Source organism: Erithacus rubecula (genome assembly GCF_903797595.1).
Source record: "Erithacus rubecula genome assembly, chromosome: Z".
Taxonomy (NCBI): Eukaryota; Metazoa; Chordata; class Aves; order Passeriformes; family Muscicapidae; genus Erithacus; species Erithacus rubecula.
Genome location: NC_136661.1, coordinates 683,878 through 706,333, shown reverse-complemented (window position 1 = coordinate 706,333; position 22,456 = coordinate 683,878). Strand labels below are relative to the sequence as shown.

General features: G+C 39.0%; 1 protein-coding gene across 10 annotated transcripts in view; it reads right to left on the bottom strand.

Moving 5' to 3' along the window:
* The window catches only part of SLC24A2 (solute carrier family 24 member 2), a 106,280-nt gene that overhangs the window by 5,276 nt on the left and 78,548 nt on the right, over positions 1-22,456 (bottom strand). For all 10 annotated transcript variants that reach the window (XM_079330164.1, XM_079330169.1, XM_079330166.1 and 7 more), the window contains 3 exons: positions 19,771-19,866; positions 18,095-18,180; positions 4,543-4,674 (listed from right to left, as the gene is read on the bottom strand). In XM_079330164.1, the coding sequence (XP_079186290.1) occupies positions 4,543-4,674; positions 18,095-18,180; positions 19,771-19,866 (314 nt within the window). The remainder of the gene's footprint in view (positions 1-4,542; positions 4,675-18,094; positions 18,181-19,770; positions 19,867-22,456) is intronic.

The following is a 22,456-nucleotide window of genomic DNA, read 5'->3' as shown; positions in this document are numbered from 1 at the left end:
GTGTTTCAAACTTAAATAACCACCATGGCACTTGAAAACATCCTTTTCTTATAAATTCCACTACTATCACAAGCACTGTTTTTAGAACTACTCAGGGTACTTTGGTTGATCTATTTCTTGATTGCTTCTCAACTCATTACAGAGTTACTTTTACAAACAAGACTTCTAAATTTCTATCAAACCAGAAAATATGATAATGAGCTTAGGATATTTAAAACCTACTCAGGTAGAACTTAAAAGTTTAAAATCAAAATTTTATATTCATTGGGGGACAGAAGAACTTAATGTGAAAAAGAACACAGTTTGAAAGAAACATATCAATGGTTACAATGATCTGTCACCAGTAGGAGCAGAATTAAGACCGGTAAGAATAAATGGATATAAATAGTAATTTCTTCTTTCAAAACTAAACAGCTAGCACTTTGTTTTCACCATTTTTAGTAGTCAACTTTTCCAACTTTCAACATTTTTCATCTTCCTTGTGAACTTCCTTTGATCTTTTGGCAAGACATACGGTAAATGAGACAATGAAGCAACAAACTTGTTGGAACTGGTTGCTCACAAAATCTGCACAGAGAAACTTGCAGCAATGCAATTTGAATGATCACTGCACAATACTCAAGATTTAAGCATACAGTGATTTAAGCAAAACTAATACAACTAGAGTCAGACTGGTCAGTTTGGTGTGATTATGTACACCAAATGGTTCTTGCAAAACAAGAAGACACTGCCTGAGCGAGATACCCATGGAATTTGGATGGCTAAGAATTCCAAGTCAGTAACTTTGCAGCATGTGTACTCCTTGCCTGTCTTAGCTAATCCTCTCCCACTAAAATTAACTGATAAGCAGCAGTCCAAGATACTTTAATAGGCTTAACACTTAAATTACCTACTTTAAAATGGGTAACATTTAAATTCAGAAAGGGCAAAATTTAAAGACTGTACATTTTAGAGGTGATGAAATAAAAAATGGATTCCATAGGTGCAGCTATATAATTTGCATATAGATGAAAATTTTAAAAAGCCATAACAAGAATGCTGATTCTTTTTTTTGTATGCTGCATTTTTTTCCAGAGTGTAACAATAATAATCATCATGCTTGTTTTGTAACTAGTTTCAGCATTCTTTTGAGATTTATGCAATTCCTATTCCCTAGCTCTTTGAAATACAGAGAGCTGCCAAGTTTCTAAGCATTTCCCTAGAATAATTACTCAGAGACAGTAGACAACAATACTTCCCTCCATCTTTTTCAGTAGCTGTTGTGGTGGCTGCCTTGTAAAGACAGAGTGCAGAGTTTATTAGCAACTGGCTCTTTTGTGGTCCTAGTAACAAATTAAAGAAGCCATTGCTCATTCAGTTCATATGCTATTTTCCTTTAACAAAAGCAAAAGAATTTTGTAGTTCTACTGTAGATTAGATGGATTGGTATTGTTCCTGTCTATCAGAAACCTTAAAAACATTTTTCTCTATACATTTTTATGTATTTATTTAGTGTCAGTGTCTGAAAACCAGGGCTATAAGTAGCAGAAATAGATGAAGGCCTTTCTTCTTAGATCTTGATCCTGTAAGGTAGTGTGTGCTGAATAATTTGGAAGGTAACTCTTCTAATTTTAACCAGCATTATTACCAACATCTCTAACCTGAATGATTCAACATGTTTGTCTCATTCATAAACGTATCTGCATTGCAAAGTTTTATCTTTCTTTCACACGTAACAGTGCTTAACTCTGATTATTCAGAACTTGCTCCTCTAAGTGGATCTGTACAGGAACATGTTGTCCATGTCCCCTTGGTAACAGTACATCTCTGTATGGCAACAAGAGTTCACGGAAGTTGTATCTCTTCGTTTGTAATGGGAATTTGCAGAGACAGAAAGGAACTCCCTCATATGGATCCAGTGATGGCAGGAATGGAGCCCCAAAAGTCATTTTTCCTGCCTGTAGTGCAAATGGATGGGCAGTGGAGTAAGGTTATAATAAAAGAGGTGGTGTACAATATCTGCCCCTCACCTACTGGGGCCCTAGGTCACATAATTTTTCTTTCAATCTTTCAATATCTGTTACTCCAGGAGGTATGCAATTACATATGTGACTTTACAGAGCCAGTGGGGAAACGAGCCATTAGGACAGAAAAAATATCCATTATTGTTCAAAACACCTGAGCAAAAATTCAGGAAAGGAATTTCCCAGGGGCACACCTACCGCTGGGATATGCCAACAACAATATTGATGTTATAGTAAGGATTTTAATATATACTGGCTTAACACTGTGAGCAGGTGTTATTAAGGCACTAAACACATTAAAACATCTCAGCTAGTCAATCAGCTGACAGTTATCTGAACTAATGCATAATCTACATTAAGTATATGAAAATCTGCATATGTGTGCACCAGAGCATAATAAGGCAGCAGGATTTTGCTAACTTTAGAACCAGAGACCTCGTCTACGAAATATTTTTTCTAGAGCTTCTGGGTTTCATGGAGCTAAATGTATCTTGGAATAGTAAAAATAAATGCAGGCAAACCATCTCCTTTATGTGGAGATAAAATATACATTAGAAAAAAGATTCTAGATGGAAAGAAGAACTAATTGAAAAGTGGACACCCACAGAGGATGCCAAAGGCTCCATATGGTCTTTCAAATCAGTATATAGCACACAAGCATTGACTTTATATATGCATATGCTAATCTGAGCATCCTGATGCAGAATTTGGTTTTCTGACTAAAATTACCACACTTGCAAATTGAGCCCCTGATGGCAGGCCTATCTAAAAAGTCTAGTTGAATATTATTTTAGGTTTGCTTTAACTTTAATCTCACAGATTTCATTGAAAATTATTGTCTGATGCACATGCTGATCTGTGATAGCAGGCATCATTTAGTTAGAAAGGGATTAGTGGGAATGGCACACAGAAATAAGCGACAATATTTTGAAGATACATTAATTAAGCATACTTAAAATGTTAGATCGTTTATGCAATAATCTGATGAATTCTTTGACAGCAGTGTTCAAAGTAAGCAGCTTGTCATATTGATTCAGCCCATTACCTCTTCTGTTAACCCACATGTAATTGTAAACTACATTATTTGTAGTTTAATAAAATAGTCTGTATGAATTAATAGTCTTTATAAAAAACTACTCCTTTCAGTGAATGGAGTTTTAAAACTCTGTTGTCCACTTGTCTATCTGGCACATATAACCATGTTTATCTTTCGTGGTATGGCAGGGTATTTTAGCTGCTGGATGTCAACATAGAGTTCTGTTGTGAATGGTACTAGTGTTAATAATCACACTACATCACACAGTTGCAGGCAACTTGTCAAGATATTAATTTTCCAAAACTATTATATACAAAACTGTTCTCATTTGTGCAGTACAGAATATTGGATAATGCTACAGGTCTACTTAAATTACTTTCAGATTTTCAAAATTCAAAACAATGCCCATAAATATTTCTCAAACATTTTCACTCATGAAAAATATAAGAAGGATGATTTTGAATGACAAAAGGAGAGCATAAATTCAGAAATAAACAATCTTGAAATTCATGAAATGTGTTATGAAACTAAAGTGATTTCCAGAGTTTTCTGTATTCTTTAAGAAAACAAAAGCTTAAATATTAGGAAGGGGAAAAGCATCAGAATGGAAAACGTCACTTAATAGCCTTTGGAACTTTTTATCTAAAAACAAGTCAGAGATCTTATTTTAGCTTTTTTCTTGCACTGAATTGCAGTTTTTCAGTGTGTGGGATGGGAAGATTTTTCACTGTGTGTGAGGAGGAAAAAAGAATTCAGGGTGTTGATTTATAAGCTTACATGCTGTGTATGCCTCCCTTGCAGCAGTTTTAAACCTGGTTTTGATCCAGAAAGGAAAAGACATTAAAACACCACTAATTTTTTTTTTTCAGCTCTTGGTGCTCTCTCTTTTACTTTCTATGAGCCTTCCCAGTCAGGTCTATTTGTATATGTGAGTATAAAAGTGGTGAGCCTTGGTAACTTGTCAGTCTTACATTACTTCAAGCTGTGTTTAGGACAAAACTAGCAAGTATTTTATACATGAAAGGACTTACAGATCTCATCCTAGTATGAAAATTATAATATTATGGACAGAAGAGAAAGGTCTAATAGAACATAAATTTAACAGAAATACAAATCATTATGTTTAACTACAAAAAAAATTCAGACAGTCTAAAATCCTTCCAGTCATACCCTTTAGGGCTCTACAGATAGACAGATACTGAGCACTCTTGTGTTCAGCAGAGATTCAAAAATACAAATGTGAAGGCCCCAAAGAATTTTTCAGACCATTCACTTTATGTCATAAAGTACAAGAGAATACAAATTATAATCTTTATAGATCTTTTACCTACCAGTTGCTTAAAAGACCCATTCGCATTTGAAGATTTGAATACTAATGTTGTAGCCTCTTCTTCAAAGAATAAACAATTAAAAAAACCTAATAGCTCTAGTCCTTTTTTGGCATTTAACTAGAGAGCCACGCTTTTGTGCAGGACACACTGACTTAAAACAACAGTTACTTACTGGTTTTCTGACGTCTGGCAGGGTAGCCCACAGTGGGAAAACAATGGGTAGCACGAGAAGATAGGTGACCTGCTTGCGTTTGGTTTCTGGCCAGGCCAGGCTGAGAGGCTGTTCCTCCTCATCCTCTTCATTCTGTAAGAAAAGCTCTAGTGAGCAGATTGTCAAAGTGGATGAAGGAAGTTAGGAATTCTTTCCAAAGGAGTTCAAGGACAGTGTTGTGTGTCAGGGAGAACTATGGCATCTGAAAACACTGAATTAACACCACACCTACCTAGCAATGTTAGCTAGGACACACCAAAAAAAGACTTTGGCCAGACTGTGAGGTATCCCTCAGCCTGTGCTGCCTGAGGATGTCCATTTGTTGACAAGGTGGTTGGTCCCTTGGGATGCACAGGGTGTCTCTGACAAATGTTCCCATGGCTTTCCCTTGGGATGTGGGCTAGTCTAGTCAGGGGTTAAGACTTGTCTGGGCTGCATCAAGCCTGGCCACACAGACAAGAGAGAATGTGTGCACATATGTGCCTGTGCACATACACACACACACACACACACACACACAAACATAGATATAAACAAATCTTTACACATACATATAAATGTATACATACATCTAACTGAAGCTTTTGTGAGTAACTTGAAACCTTACTATTAAATATAAATGCATATATATTTGTATGTAGTGTCTTCTCCACAGGGAAATAGGGTAATTCAGGCACCTGTGGAGCTCTAGTGCTGAGCTGTTAGGGTCAGGCTGGGCTGCTCAGGGCTCTGCCCACTCAAACTGTGACACCAACTAGGATGGAGATGGCCTATCTTGTCTGGACCCCAGCACTGTTGTGTGTGTTTCCTCCACATAAGGAAAGGGCTTCTCCATGTCTCTACTAAAGACTCTTATGTTCAGAACAGTCACAACACAGCAGCATTCCCAACAACTTGGTGCTAAAGCACTCCTCTCCAATTTGTGCTGCTGATTTTGACATCAGTCCCTTGTCTCTATTTATGTGTAAGCTGCCCACCTGTCACACCTATTACAGAGTAGGTGTATAGGAGCCCTCTCCTACAACAGAAAACACTTGGCTGCCATACACTTCTCTTTCCTTAGACTGCTTCTGCCAACAAAATGGAGCAAGTATGGTGGGCATGACTCAGCCTTTTGCAGGCACGTATTAAAATAACTTTAGAATTGTTAACATAGACAGGTGATGTCTCCAGAACTGCATGTAAATTGTAGAATCAGGCAACTGAAAAAATGGACTGAACAATACCTTCACATAGACATGTATAATGCAAATGCTGTTAAAACTGTGGAAAGATATGTAGAGAGCTCAATGAAAGATAAAGTCTGAAAAAGAGTACCACTGTTTGACAATGTGAGTGATATATGATGACTTCTTCAGGTAGTGTTCTTGGATTTATTTTTGAAAAAAGATAATAATTGAGACATCTCCACAATATGCATGTTACCCGTCCTATAGATTTATAATCGGTTTCTTTTTAGTTTTTGCCCTATATTAAGATTGCTTACATAAACCTTATGGTAATGTTATATGAAGCAATCATTTAAATGACCACACCAGTTGTTCTTTTCTAAGCAAAAGTATTATTGATGAAATGTCACCATATGTTGATACTGTTAATAACACTTTCTACTTACAGCTAATTTTGAAGAACTGGTCTTGATTATTGTTTACTATTGTGAACTTCTGAATTGTTCAACTACCACAACTGATCAGTACCTAAAGAAGAAAGCTCAGCTCTTATCTTAGGATCTTTCACTATGAAAGTATCATCTGGTATCAGTGAACTGGAAGCAAATTCCTATTTACCTCTTGACACACTGACAAGTTGCAGCTACTTCTGAGTTGCATGTTGATGTCAACAGAGGACATTTTCCTAACCCCTATACTTTGTGAAACTCCCAAATTGCATGACTGTATGACAACAGTAAAGTGAATAATGGTTATAATAATTAAAAAAATTTAAAAATGTATAACCACAATTTATAGCACTCAACACAGTACTTCAGAGGTTCCTGAGCGCTTATTAAGAGGCCAGCTTTTGCCTTTAGCTTTTAGCTCTTCACTGAAGTGGACATACAATGCTTCATTGCTGGAAATCTACTGAAGCCTGACTTTAGAGGAACTGTGCTGGAGGAGAAGTTTGTAAGGCTACTTCCCAAAACCAAATCCATTTATTTTCCATTTTGGTAGATACTTTTGGTGTGGGAAAATCAGCCTGAGACACAGGCTCAGCTTTGAAAAATGATGGCTGAGATAAAATTTGATCGCAAAAGGACCAATTGAAGGGTTGCCTAGGTAACTCTTTCTGAATGGCCTCTGTGTAATTCAATCAGCCAACTCAGCTGGAATAAAGCTTTCTAAGTGACTGTTGCATAAACAGCACTGAGTGGCAAAGTACTTCCTGAATTGCCATCTTTAGAGATTAGCCATGATTAACAATTATATTTAATTACAACTAAACTTTACATTAGTCTGAGTTTGCACATGAGTCTTAGAAATATCTAGACAGTAATGCCTATGTTGGCTCTTGCAATACTGTACCAGTACACATTGTACTTCAACACTGCTCTATTCTCATGTCTGAGTCAAACACCTCTGGGTGTGCATGAACACAGAGGTAGCATGAATGGCTGTAGAAAAGAACCACAAAGAATTGCTTTTGGAAATTGCTAGATCTGCCTGAGAAACCCTGATCTATCTGTTCAAGATCTTTCCACCTTCCAATTATCCTACATCATCCCTTTCCCCAAGACAACTATCCTCAAAATATAAGGCCAAACAAAAGTTCACAGTGCAGGCAAAATAATTTTTTTTTCTAGTTTAACTCCAGGATACATTACAGATGTTGCAAAAAGGATATTCCTTTCCTGTTTTTAAATTGGATTTGGCATCTCATTTTCAATGCTGACCTTCCAAAAATCAGTGGAAGTAATGTAGATCTTGCTTCCATGAATTTCAAAGCAAACTAAATTATCCACTGATGTTGATGAAAAGAATGGGAAATAATTTCAGCAGATCTAAAACCATACAAATGCAAGTGTCATGCTGTGCACTAAGCAGCAGCAACAGAAAATGACTCAGCATAGATTTATGGCAGAGATTTCATGCACTGTCTGTGGCTCCAGCCATGTACATCTGAATATGCACTGTCGCAGTTTGCAGAAACTAATCCTGAAAATACAGTTTTATTTCCGTCTGTATGATGAAAACTCTATACTTGCAATGTTCAGTATAATTATATTCTGCAATGCTAAGAAGAAAATGTAATTATAACATGATATATACCCAGGAATTCAATTGCTTAAACACATATGATGTGTTGTGTTCTGGTATGTGCCTTGACCCTCACATGCTCTAACAGAATTGAATATTCTGCTCTCTTTATGACATACTTGCCATCACCATGCAAAGATCTCCATTTCTTTAGGGCAGCTGAAGTGCTACTACCTACCCATCTCCACTCCAAGACTCATTCGCTAAGTTTTGCTAAGACTCTGTAGCTAATTAACTTCAGTGACACTGGACTGGACAAATGAGAAAGCAGCATCACTGGATATGATGAACTCTGATGACAATCCATCAGAAAGACACTGCCATATTAAATGAGAACAAAAGCCAATTTGCACCAGCACCTTGCTATGGTCAGACATGGGCATTCAGAGACCAAGTATTGGAATATGGCACATTTCTTCATCTTCCACAAATAGCAATATTAGGCTGGAAAAGACACTTTAGATCATCAAGTCCAATCATAAACCTAACTGCCAGCTCCATCACCAAACCATGTCCCCAGACCTATACATATTCTCACCTACATATATTCTAAACACTTCCATGGATGGTGACACAACTAGCTTTATGCTTGATAACTGATCCGATGCTTGATAACCCTTTCCATGAAGCAATTTTTGTAAAATCTGATCTAACCTTCTCTGACACATCTTGAGGCCATTTCCTCTTGTCCTGTCATGTGCTACTTAGGACAAGAGGCTGACCCCTACCTGGCTACACCCTCCTTTCAGGCAGCTCTAGAGAGCATTAAGGTCTCTCTTGAACTTCCTTTTCTCCAGGCTTTAAAACTCACCTCCCTCAGCTGTTTCCCACAGGCCTTGTGCTCCAGACACATCACCAGCTCCCTTGCCCTTCTTGGACACACTCCAGCAATTCAATCCTTTTTTGTGATAAGGGGCTCAAAAGTGAACATGAGATTTGAGATGTGGCCTCACCAGTGCCAGGGGTACAGAGAACAAACACTGCCCTGGTCCTGTTGGCCAAATTATTGCTAATACAAGCCAGGATGCCACTGGACCTCTTGGCCACCTGGACACACAGCTGGCTCATGTTTAGCTGCTCTTGGCCAGCACAGCATCATAGAATAGTCAGGGTTGGAAGGGACCTCTGGAGATCTAGAATAAATGACATCCAGGTCCTTTCCCACCATGAATTTTTTTGTGCACTCTTCCCTAGCCTGCAGCATTGTTGCATGGTGTTGTGACAGCATCTGGCCTTACTGAACCTCACATTACTGGCCTCAGCCCATGGACCCAGCCTGTCCAACCCCTCTGCATAGCCTTCCTACCTTCTAGAAGATCAACAGTCCAGTCCAGTTTTCATCTTCAAATGACAGGTGTACTTGATCCCCTGATCCAAATTATCAATTCAGACTTTAGGCAGGACTGGTCCCAGTTCAGAGCCCTGGAGAACACCACCAGGGACTGACAGCTGGATTTATCTCCATTCACCACCATTCTCTGGACGCTACCATCCACTCAGTTTTTTACCCAGTCCACCCATCCACACCATAGAAAGCCAGTCTCTCCAGAGGAATGTTGTGGGAATGGCGTCAAATGCTTTACTAAGGTAGACAATATCCACAGCCTTTCCCTCATTCACTACACGAGTCAATTTGTCACAGAAGGGGATCAGGCTGGTCAAGAAGGACCTGCCTTTGACAAACCCAGGCTGGTGGGGCCCACCCCCCTTGATGTGCACGTGCTGTGTGATGGCACTCAGAGTGATCTGCTTCGTCACCAACCCTGGCACTGAGGTCAGACTGACAGGCCTGCAGTTCTCTGGATCCTCCTTCCCATCCTTTCTGTAGCTGGGCATTACACTTGCCAACTCAAATCAACTGGGACCTCCCCAGTTAGCCAGGACTGCTGTTAAATGATGCAAAGCAGCTTGTGAGCTTTTCCACCAGTATCCTCAGTGGATCCCATCCAGCCTCAGAAATTTATGTGTGTCAAGGATTATAGTAGGTCACTGACCATTTCCTCTTTGATTATGGGAGCTTCATTCTGCTCCTCATCCCCGTCTTCCAGCCCAGGGGTTTGACTGACCCTGAAGACAGCCAATTTTGCTGTTAAAGAATGAGGCAAAAAAGGCATTCCACACTTCTGCTTTTCCCTTATTTCTTGTTGCAACATTTCCCATTCTATTCAAGAAAGGATGAGGATTGTCCTTAACCCTCCTTCTGTTGCTAATGTCTTTTTAGAACACCTTTCATTGTCTTTTAACTGAAGAAGTCAAAATAAGTTCTGGATGGGCTTTGGCCCATCTAATTTTCTCCCTGCACAATCTTAAAATATCCTTGTAGTCCTGTTGAGTTGCTTGTCCCTTCTTCCAAAGTTTGTAAACCCTCATTTTTCTCCTCAGCTCAGCCTAAGCTCCATTTAGCTAGGCTAGTCTTCTTCCCAGACAGCTCCTCTTTCAGCACATGGGGACCTGGGAGCTGATCATACCTGCTCCTACACCTGTAAGATTGTTTTCTTGAGCTATGTTCATCTTTCCTGCACTCCCTTGTCCCCTTGGGACCACATCCCAAGGAACTCTACCAACCAGCCCTGTAAACAGGTCAAAGTCTGCCCCTGGAAGACCCAGGCAGCAGTTCTGCTGACTGCCCTCCTTACAGCCCTGAGGATAGAAAGAAGCTCTCTTTTGGTGGTCTCTGTGCCCAGGATGGCCTCTGACCACCACATCTCCTACTAATCCTCTGTTCACAAGCAGCAGGTCCAGCTGGGCACCTTCCTTGGCTGGCTGTATTGTATTTCCAGCAGACAACTGCTAGGTTAAAGTGTCCCAGAAGAAACAGATCCCACAATTATAAGACTTCCTCCAGCTGCTCATAGTATATTTTTGTCTTCCTCTTTGAACTGGTTGGATGCTATATACTAGACTCCCACCAGGACATAGGTTTTGTTGGTCTTACCCATAAATACTCAACCCTTTTAAAACTATCTTCAAGCTTGAGAAAGTCAAACACTCCATAACTTACTGGGCTACCACACCATCTCTCCTTCTTTGCCTATCTCTTCTGAAGAGTTTATAGCCAACCATTGCATCACTCCAATTGTGCAATTAATCCAAGTATGTTTGGTACTGCAATTGCATCATAGTCTTCCAGCTGCTGAATGGCTTCCAGTGCCTCTTGTTTGTTGCACACACTGCATGCTTTTTAATTGGGCTATTATTCCTGTCATATACTGGGGGGGAGGACTGTTGTGACTGCTCTCAGGTGCTTCTGCAGTTTCTAATGGATTGATGATGCTTAGATCTTTGTAGCTGCACATAGACCTTGATCCATCACCTCCACTGGGATGGTGAAGGTGCTATGTGAATTAGTACAGGGACATCTCAAATGTACTCTGGTGTGGTCAGCAAATGATGGAGGAGACTGAAGGACCACACTAGCACACTGTTCCTCAAACATTGATGTTTGATGATAAGCCAACTTCTTGTCTTATCTCTAGCATGCCTGGTTTAATCCCTTTCTTTTTTCAAATCTAGTTTAAGGCTCTTTCAATAAGCCCTGCTAACTCTGATCCCTATGCTCCTTTGAGACAGGTGTACCCTTCAAGTCATCAGCAGCCCTAGACTCATTTAAGCCAATTCATGACAAAAAAACCCTAAAATTCTGCTGGTGACACCACTCTTGAAACAAGTTACTGACTTTCTGAGTCTTCCTGTTTCTTCCTGCATCATGTTCTGCAGACAGGAATGACATACTTGTGCCCTTCATGCCTTAACCAGTCATTAAAGATTTAAATGTAGCTGAATTAGATCCTCACATACAGTAGTCATTACTGTATTTCTATGAAATCCTTACTAATTCTGTCATAATTATTTTTACTCTTTATGCATAGGATCCTCATTTCTTCTTGCTGATGTCTGAGACTGTCTTATTGTTACAGAGACATTTGCAGTGCTGAATATCAAATGTATACTAATGCCTAGATGGGATAATTGTGGTACCCTGGCTTATATTTTATTATTGCTATTATCATTATTATTATTATTATTAATGATGATAAGGAAAGGAATCCTCTACTAGGAAAATGCCTCCTTTGCATCTTAAGAAATGAGATTAGAAGTGTTATTCTGCTTGGTGTTATCTTTGATACATTTTTAACTAATAAACCTTTTAAAATCAATCTACATACATTCAAAACTCTATTCTTGCTACTTCAGCTCTTCTTTTATTTTAAATCATTACCAACAATTAAAAAGGTACAAAAACTACGGATGTTCTATATTTCACAGTTCTTTATGCAAGAACATCTATCAAATACTTATCTGTAATCCCAGGGAATAAAGCACTTACTGATTTGCTCAGGACTGTTTTAGAAACATGTGATGGTTTGGGTTAGAAGGTTTGGGTTAAAGATCACCTAAAAGCCCTATCCAGTCTGGCCTTGAACACTTCCATAGTTCCACTTGGGGCATTCACAACTTCTCTGGGGAACCTGTTCCAGTACCTCACCATGCTCATAATAAAAAATTTCTTCTTAGTATCTAATCTAAATCTATCCAATTTTCCCAGTAAAAATTTTCCAAACAGAGGAAATTATGGTGTGTTTCATATTATGTAAACAGCACAAACATACAATGACATTTCATCCACAAAAATTTTGTTTCTAAACAACAGCTTATAGCAAGCTTCATCTGCCAAAGTCACAAGGTAATCACTCCTTTAAGCAAACATCACAAAATCATTGTATCCACAGAAGCTTACGCTCATATTACTGATACTACTAATATTACATATTATTAGGAAAAACACTTGCTTCTCTGGCAAAACATTAAATGGAATTTTAAACTTTTTTTTAGAAGAAAACAGAAAACAAGTACAAAGAACCACCTCAGACTTCTCAGAAATACTGAATCTGCCACTGTTCACCAACTACAAGTATTGTATAACAGCTAGAACGTATGAACTATAAATACCCTATTCTGAGGATTAATCCGTTAGTCCACCTAAGATAAAGAACTAAGATATAAATTCCCACACTTATTCATTTCTTGTGGATTCTGACTGCTGATGCAATTAATCAATAAGGAATTAGAATGAGAGCTCCAGAAGAAAGCAAACTTAAGACAGGAATCATGTGCAGCTCCATTTGCTTATGCTACAGCATGAATATTGCACCACCCATAAAGAGGCAATTTCTTTCTTTGCTGCAAGAGACTCTTCAGTTTTGGGATATTTTGGGGTTTTTTTTTTTGTTTTTTTTTTTTTTTTTTGTTTTTTTTTGGTTGTTTGTTTGGGTGGGTTTTTTTTTTTTTTTTTTTTTTTTTTTTTTGTGGGGGGGGTGGGGGGGTTTTTTTTGTTTGCTTGTTTTTGAGGGTTTTTTTTGGAAATGAGCTCTGTACAACCTAGCTTGTCACAATGAGTAAGTAAAGAAAAACTGATGTGATTGTGGTCTCAAATATTCTCTATCCCAGAGGTATGTAGTGATTTTCAAAATGGGGTTTATTTTTTTTTTTAGAAGGGCACATCTTACAATAATCTATTTCACTAGAAAGGCAGAGAGTATAGACAATTGGAGCCCTATTATGAACAGCCTCAAGCCTCTGCCTTCTGCTTCTTGTCTGTATGCCACATCAGTCATCTATCTTCTCCTATACGTCATTAAAAAAAAAACCAAAAAAACCAAGGTGAGATAGCAAGCTAGTGCAAGAGTATGCAATTTCTATGGGATGACTAAGATAGAAAGCAACATCTTTCATCACAAATTACTGAGTCAAATTCAAGCAGACGGTAATATTTTATCAATTACCTTTCAGAATGCATTCTGTATATGTGGATACTCTTCTTAGGAGAGCTAATTTGTGCTAATCCTTGCTGCACCATCAACTCACTGAGAAGAGCTACCTTTTCAGCAGACTCTATGGGAAGGAGTAAGGTCAGGTAGGTGTTTGGTCCAGATTCTCCTATTGCTGCTTATGTCCTCTTGGGCACTTCCAGAAATAACTAAAATCACAGTTCCCAGAACTATTGTACTAGTTTTTATGCTGTTATTGCCAGCACTCTTTGGGGAATTTGAGAAGAAATTCTCAGAATCTAACACACAAAACTGCAGTCAGCTCACCAGGGGAAATAAACAGCCATGGTATCATGGAAGTACTTCTAAAAAATAAGACTCTGTCTTCATGCCATTTTTCACAGTCCTAATTTTCAAGTCAAAACTGGTATACAGCAGCAAAAAATGTGGAGTAGGCAATTGAGTAGCATTGTGAAAATAAAGATCAATCTCTTTTGATAGCAATAGTTCTCTATAAGTTACAATGAGCAAACAAGATGCAGACATTTGCTTTAGAACCAAGCGTGGCAACTGAAAACATATTTGGGCTTTGGAAAATAATTTTCTTATGATGAATCAAACAAATACTAGGAATGCTGGAATATATCGCAGCCTTACAACGAAGGCTGTTCTAATCTTCTCTACCCTCTCTCTCTATGAAATAGTAATGTTTAACATAGCTCAGATCAATACCCTGACTCATAGAATGCAATGCTACTCCCATTCATACCAAGCTATTTTGATTTGAATGGAATGAGTATTCCAGGGAAGGGGAGATATGTCCCCATCAGAGATCTGTCTGGAAATGGTGGTGCTGCTCTTCAGTGGGGAAGGCAAAACGTGCTTTGTGGACTGCTGCTCAGGTAAGTGGATTAAATCCAATGCAAACAATGAAGCCTTTGCACCATTCTCCTACGACATAAAAATTGCCTTATACTGCCATGGAAAAGTTATCACAGTCATGGTTGGCATGTGAATGCTTTCCAGCGGGGTTTCCAGGGAAACAGGGAAAACTGCGCATGTGCCCATGTGTATGTGTGTGTGTGTGCATGTGTGCGTGCATGTGTGGGTGGGAGGAAAAGATGTTATCTTCAGATTGGAAACTATTTTTAGGTAAGCCACAGGTTAAAACGACTACCAAATGCTAGTTAAGAAGGTGGTGGGGGTGGAACTGGTCTTCTCAGAAGGATCACATTCTGAAGGGCATTTTATAAAACATTTAATGAGCTAGTAAGTGTCCTTTTAGTCTTCTTTAGTTTTCTTATGCATGCTTGGTACCACTCTTATGATGTCTTATATAACAGAGTCTTCTCCTGTGTGGCAACCTGCTAAAGGTTAAGAGGCAGAATGCTGTAAGTGGAACAAAATCCCCAAGGAAGATGCAATACCCAGCAGAAAGGAAGGCAATTTCTGACTTCAAATAAAGCAGTAATGTCTTACAGATGGTATGGTGGGAGGAGGTATTGTTCCCTCCTGTGCGGGCTAAGGAATGGGAAGGAGACCACAGCTGCCTGTCCTTCTTAGCTGATGATCCCAGTTTTATCCAAGAGTAGGATATTGGCTGCTGCTAATAGTCAAGTGGGGTGATAAGAGTCTCATTATCTGGAACAAATGATTGGGTTGCTGGGTATATTTTCTGGACACCCTTTTTAAATTTCTGCAAGCAGCTTTAGAAGAGAGTTTTTCTTGTTGCTCAAGAGCTTGAGCTATAAAGAGAACAGCTGTATTTCCCTGGAGGACAGTGGAGTAAGAAAAATGGGGTTAAGGTCTTAGGAAAAACAGAAAAGCAAGAGAGTGGAGTTTGGAAGAGAGAAATGAAAAAATAAAAACAAAACAAAAAATACCCCAAACAAATTAGGTGAAATCCACCTAGTCATGACACCTTGCAGAAGTCATTAACTTTACAATCTCCTCGCATCTGTCTTGAGTGGTGATTCAGCTGTATGTAAGCCTTTCCTTCTTGAAAAAGAAGGAAAGGAGGAAAGAAAAATAATTTGAAAAGAAATATAAACAGGTTTCTAAAAAAAACCCTAAATGAAAAACTAATTTATGGCAATTGGAAGTATTATGCTTATTTTTAACAAATTACAAATACATGAAAAATAAAATACAGTATGAAAGCTATTTTTTCTCCTTTTCTTGCAGTCTTAGCCTAAGGCCATCTTTTCACAAGGGTCTTTTCCTCAACATTGTGATTTCAAAATAATAGGGGATTTATAAGTAAAATGGATTTATATGCATATTTTGTTTTCACTAGAGGAACATAGACTACTTAATGTACTTATATTCTAACTCCAATATAGAGACTGGTATTCTAAAATGCTTGCATCTAGGGATTTAGACCCAAACACTATAATCTGCATCAGTAAAAAGTAAGAAAAAACCCCACAAATACGCTTATTTTGCAAGAGGGAAAGCATGAATACCATACTGGAACCTGACAATGAAGGAGAAAGAATTAGATGCCTATGCAGGTCCTCTGTATCCTCATGGCAGACATGGCTTCAGGATGACTTACTATGTGACTATATCCATTTCACATCCTGCACTTTTCAGGACAATATTTTTTTCCCCCCAAAGGCATATTTGAAGCTTTGTCAGTCCAGATTGACAGTGTCTCTAGTTTTATCAGTTCTATATTATCATTACCACAACATGGAGGCACTAGCAGTTCTTTTAAGGGATTTTTCTCAACAGCATTTATGGATTACAAACCTTATCTTTAGATTATACAAACTGAAAACCAGAGAGAAGCAATTTTATACCCTCTTTCCAAATTCTGACACTACAGCAATTCCTTTTGCGTCCGAGTACAGAAAAATCATCAGAATTTCAAGCTACTTGATTGAATTCTCCTTAGAAGCAGAAAAAAATGGTACCAATATAAAATAGAGACCACTCGGTTACAAAAAGATCAAAATTCAAAACCATTTGTAAGTCAAGTCTGGAGAAGCTAAAAAGAAGGCTTAGGAGAGCAATGACCAATTGGTCTTCTTCAAATTTTAATATTCATCAATGGAAAGTGTCACAGAAATGCTGTGAGTGGGCTTCTGTTGCTGCCTCCAAATTTTGTTGTCTTCTATAAATTGAGAGTAATCTTATTAGTGCCCATGAAATCAATATATAGAGCAGAAGGAAACAGAACCACACAGTTTTAGCTTCGGAGTGGTGCTAGAGTTTGGAAAGGTGTTTAAGGAAGCTATGCACAAAAAAGCCAGGCAACCCATTGAGGAGAGGTTCTGGTACACTACAGAGTTGGCAGAGACCTTAAGCATTATGGAAGCTTATTGACTTGTTCCATGGATGAATAGACTATTTTTATTACAACTTCTCAAAAATTCCAGTATGTACTTTTAAATTACAAAATAGGTTTCAGCATATCAATTACTCAAGCAGCCTAAGAAAGCTGCCAGGTTACCTCTGGAGGAAGACAAAATTGGAAAGGTGACTGGGGAGGAAGCCAGCCTGGACCATCTCAAAATGCTGTTAGGAGATTGCTAGTTTTTATTTTGACAGCAGATACCTGAAATCCTTTCATTCAGACTGATGGAGCTAAATCTGCAGAGTCATTTCTCCACCAGTTACAAACCTTCCTGCTTTGCTCTATTGTGCCATTTGGGTAAGGATAAATAATGTATCCCACATCTAATACATAAGAATCATTGTTCAGAATGTCCTAATGTTTGCTGAAATTAACATAAAAGTTCCAGAGCCTCTCATCACTGCAAATTTAAACTGTCCAAAGGGAGATTAAAGGAATTGCACAGAGTAATGTACTCCTGCAAAAATCTTCCCTTCTTCCCCTGCAGTGGCTTGAAACTGAAACCATTATCTCAAATGATAAAAGTCCTTGACCTTGCAGATTTCTGAACAAGCCTAGGGAATATTTTATTACAATGTAAATTGATAGCATGTGGACATTGCTGTGATATGTGATTGCTTAAGATTGCTTTTTCTTAGTTGCTTTCACTGAACAATCTCAGTGGGGAAAAAAGACTTACGAAGCAAGATAACAGAAGGCAGGATGCAGAAGTTCATGTGCAGATCCTCTTTCATAATGAATTTTGACTATTCCATGATGCAATCATGACAGGTTCTCTTCAATGAACAGGTTTTATGCAATATGACAACCAATTTCTATTTGCTATATTTAGGGCTGCAAACTTCTTATCTGTAAACTAAAAATACTTTACAGATAAGATGTTTCCCAAAAGAATAGATGCCAGGCTCTCACCTTCCCTTATAGAAAAGGGCAAGAACAGAAGGCATGTTTTTTTTTTATGGCAAAACATACACTGGGTTCAGTTGTAAATGATAACTAAATAATATGTAGACAGTTCATACTTATCAGCTTCATTCTATTAATATGTTTACTTTCAATGAAAAGCACAATGAAGCATGCAATTTATTTACTAACACAAGAATAAAAAGAAGAATAAAAAAGTCATTAACCTCTTCAACATTATGGGCGATTCCATTTTGCACTGGTCCCGAATCACTTGGTGGTGTTACTGCAACTTCCACTTTTGCACCTTTCTCTGTGTAATCATCCATAGATAACAGCAGGAAAACAAGAGATCAGAACATTAAATTACAAATATACTAGTGAAATAGCTGTCACACATTCAGTCTGAGTAAATTATCAAATACTAAAGTTGATCCAACATCTGTGTTAAAAGAGAGAGAAAAAATTTGCCTATCACACATTTTCAATAAAAATCTTACAAGCAGTGAGTTAGCATTTTAAGAAATATTTAAGTTCATTGCAATATTCAGTGCTCTTTAAGTTAAACACACTGAGCCTAATACTTCAGGTAAAAGGTGACATACAGCATTCACCCCTGACATTATAGAATATACTGTGCTGCATGTACAGGTGAGGGATACATTCAGCAACCTAAGTTTTATAACACACTAACCCCTTCAATTAGTAAAATTGCTTCCAAGCTGTAATCCATTCAAAAATGTGGGAAAGAGTAAACAGATGGTGTAATAACATCTAATTAGAGATGACAACCTTTAAACCAGAATCCTGTAGTCCTTGTGCTAAACTTCCACAGGAGTCAAAGGCATAAGCTTAGGTCTTTGGTTTCTGATGCCAAATTTATTAAAATTTCTTCTTTGACTATCTTGGAATTCTCTAAGTGGTAATTACCTCTATAAGTATGTAGCAAATAAATGTGTCAATAGCCAAACATCCTTTGGACTATACAAAGTAATGAAGAATAGCAATATGAAATGCCTTACTCAAGTTCAACATGCCTTATAGTATGCTCTAGTGCAGAAAAGTAAATACAGCTGTCTAGTTACATTACTGCTATCCTGAGATTCTTCTAAATTAAAAATCTGAGATCACAGCCACAGAGGAGTGCCAGACTATCTGGCACTATGTGTGTGTTGTCTCTTAACCCCACAGTCAGCATTATGGTTTATTAACAGAATGTCCCAACCAACTGCCTGATTTTGGAAGCAAATAATATGTAAACATAACACAAGGTTAGAAAAAGTGTCAAGTAAGAAAATGATTCAGATTTTATTGGTCACATCTGTATCTGGTTTTCTAATGCAGATAATGTGCTGAGGTAAAGTAGAGAAAACAAGTCATGGTACAGATTTTCCTTTACCATAAGAACTTTGGAACTAAAATATAAACTCTTGCCTTAATGGCAAACCCTAGTAACTTAATTTTGCACAATTAGCATAGATGGGCCTCAATGACTCCTAGCAAGTAGTATACAGACAAATAAAATCTTAAATATAAAGGCGATACTTTTTGTGACATATAAAACACATATTCTACTAGAGCATTTTATTAAGTTAAATTTTCCCATATATTCTGCAAGGAAGTTTTGCCTCTCTGTCACTTCAACACATAAGCTAACTCAGCTTTGCTTTTTCTTTTCAACCTGCTAGAAGGCTTTCTATAGGCCTTGACTGGCTTTCTATTCTTATATTTAGCTTCTGTCTCATCCACAAACTTCATACTCCTTGGTACAGAGAATCAGAATATTTTTACTAAAATAGCATAGATAATGTAGGAGAAAGTAATGATTAAAATTTTTCAAACAAAATAAAACAGTGAAAGAGGCTCTCAGGAACAAGTGATAAATCTGTAATGCTGCACTCACCGTGATTAGCAGCTCCATTCTGCCTTTCACTGTCTTCCACCTGGCACTTCTTTTTGGCAATCTTATGCAGAATTGAGGCCCTTTCCTTGAACTTTCCTAGAAGAAAACATTGTCATTATTACAGTGCAGTCATTCTGAGATGCAAAATTTATTTGCCATAGCTTAGGCTCCATAGAGCACTGTGGATAATCCATTTCAATTTCTTCTCAAACAGCAAATATGCTAATAGTATCTCATGTTCCTTTATACAGGGTTGGGGATTTTTTTCATCCTTTTTTTTTGGAAATAAAAATGCATTTTTTTTTTTTTTTAACTCAGCAACTAATAGAACAAGAAATTGAAACCAAAAACTATAATTTTTCTTTGGAAGAAGCCGGTCAAGTTCCACCTATAAATTGCTGGTGTAAGATTTCAGCCAAAGCAGAAGATGAATACAGATGAATTAAGATAGAAACAAACACAAACTGTTTCAGTTCTCAATTAATAGTAACTTAGAACGGAATTTCATATTAACACATATTTTGCATTGTAATGAGCGTGGTCAGCTTGGTCACTTTGGACTCATCTATGTGTCTGTGACTTCTACTCACTTCCGTGCTTGGTAAAATTATAGAGAAGATTATTCTGAGAAAGACCTGAAAGACAACACAGTCACTTATCACAGCCAGCATGGCTTCATGGGAGGCAAGTCCTGCTTATCAAACCTAATTTCCTTTTATGACAAGGTAAGACACCCACGTGTTGCCATCACACGTTGATCAGTGGAAACCAGTCAATGTGATCTTTTTGGGTTTCAGTAAATCTTCCAATACTGCCTCTCACAGGATCCTTCTGGACAAAAATGTCCAACACACAGCTGGATAAACACATCATGGGATGGGTGAGCAACTGGATCACAGGTCAGGCACAAAGGGTTTCAGTGAATGGGGTACCTGGGAACCTGTCACTGGTGGGGTTCCACAGGACTCCATCCTCAGCCCTGTGCCCTTCAGCATCTTTATAAATCACTTGAATGCAGGACTGGAAGAGATAATAAGTAAGTTCCCAGGTGATACAAAATCAGGAGGAGTTGATGCCCTCGAAGGCAGGGAGGTCCTGCAGAGAGGCTTTGACAAATCAGGGGTCTGGGCAATCACCAACCATGTGAAGATCAACAAGGGAGAGTGTTGGATTCTGCACAAGGGATGGGGCAACCCTGGGTGTAGGGACAGACTGGGGAACGAGATGCTGGAAAGCAGTGCTGTGGAAAGGCACCTGGGGGTCCTGGTCAGTGGCAAGTTGAACAAGAGTCAGCAGTGCCCTGGAGCCAGGAGGGGCAGCCCTGTCCTGGGGGCATCAGGGACAGCAACACAGCTGGGCAAGGGAGGGGATTGTCCTGCTCTGCTCTGAGCTGGGGCAGCCTCACCTCCAGTGCTGGGGGCTGGTGTGGTTGACACAATATTAAATTTCAAAATTAATGTATGTTCTGGGTTGATGTTGTGACTAGCTCCTCTCCCTGCCCCCGCCATGGAGCTGCCAGCCGCCTCCCCCGAGCTCCTTTAGCTAGGTTTCTGTTTCTGCTGGCCCTGTTGCTGCCGCTGTAGCTGCTGCTGCCCCGTGCTGCTTCTGCTGCCCCCGGCTCGCTTTTGCTTGCCCCTGGCTGCCCCTCTCCCTCTCTCCCTTCTTCTCCTCATCCCCAAGATTTGTACCAGCTCCAGAGGAGACGAATCTGAACTTCAGTGACTGCCTCTGGAATTCTGCCAAAGAAGCTCTGCTGCCCTTCCCAGCGAAGATCAACCGAGTTCGTCTCTCTCTGTGAAATTTTTTGGTCATCTGGGTCTGTGCTGGGAAGTGTTTCTCTTGTATTTTTGTTAATAAATAAGTTTTTTCCACTTTCCCCTGAAGAAAATTCTTTCCGAGCCCGGTGAAGGAAGGAATTGTGAAGGGTGGTGGGGGGGAGGGGGCGCTCCTTTGGAGATCTTTCCCCAAATTTGTCCTAAACTTGGACAATGTATTAGAGAATATCCTAAGGAGGGCCATGAGGATGGTGTAGGATCTTGAGAGGAAGCCGTAAGAGGGGTGGCTGAGGTCACTTGGTCTGTTCAGCCTAGAGGAGACTGAGGACAGACCTCACCGCAGGTACAACTTCACTGAGAGGGCAAGACTGTGCTGACCAGTGACAGGACCTAAGGGAATGGCCTGAAACTGAGTCAGAGGAGCTTTAGGTGGGTTATCAGGAAAAGGTCTTGCACCCAGAGGGTGGTTGGACACTGGTACAGCTTCCCAGGGCAGTGGTCACACCACCAGCCTGTTCAAGAGTCCAAGAAGCATTTGGACAATACTCTCACATTCACACAGGGTGTGAATGTTGGGGTGGCGCTGCTCAGGGCCAGGAGCTGGACTTGATGATCCTTGTGGGTGTCTCCAACTTAGCATATTCTGTGATTAGGAAGGGGAAGAAGAAATCTCCAGAATAACACAATTTTCATATCAGATTCTTAAAGGCAAATTCTAAACATGCCAGGTTGAGATTTTTTTGACTCCATGAAGTTAACCATCCAGCTCAACTTCTATACTCTCTCTGGGGCAACATACTCTCCAAAGGTGCCAGGTTTTGTCACTCTTTGTTGACCACTGTATTCAAATGATACATTCAAATAAGGCAATGTCAAAGATGTCACACCTTAAGTGAAATGAAACCCTTTTC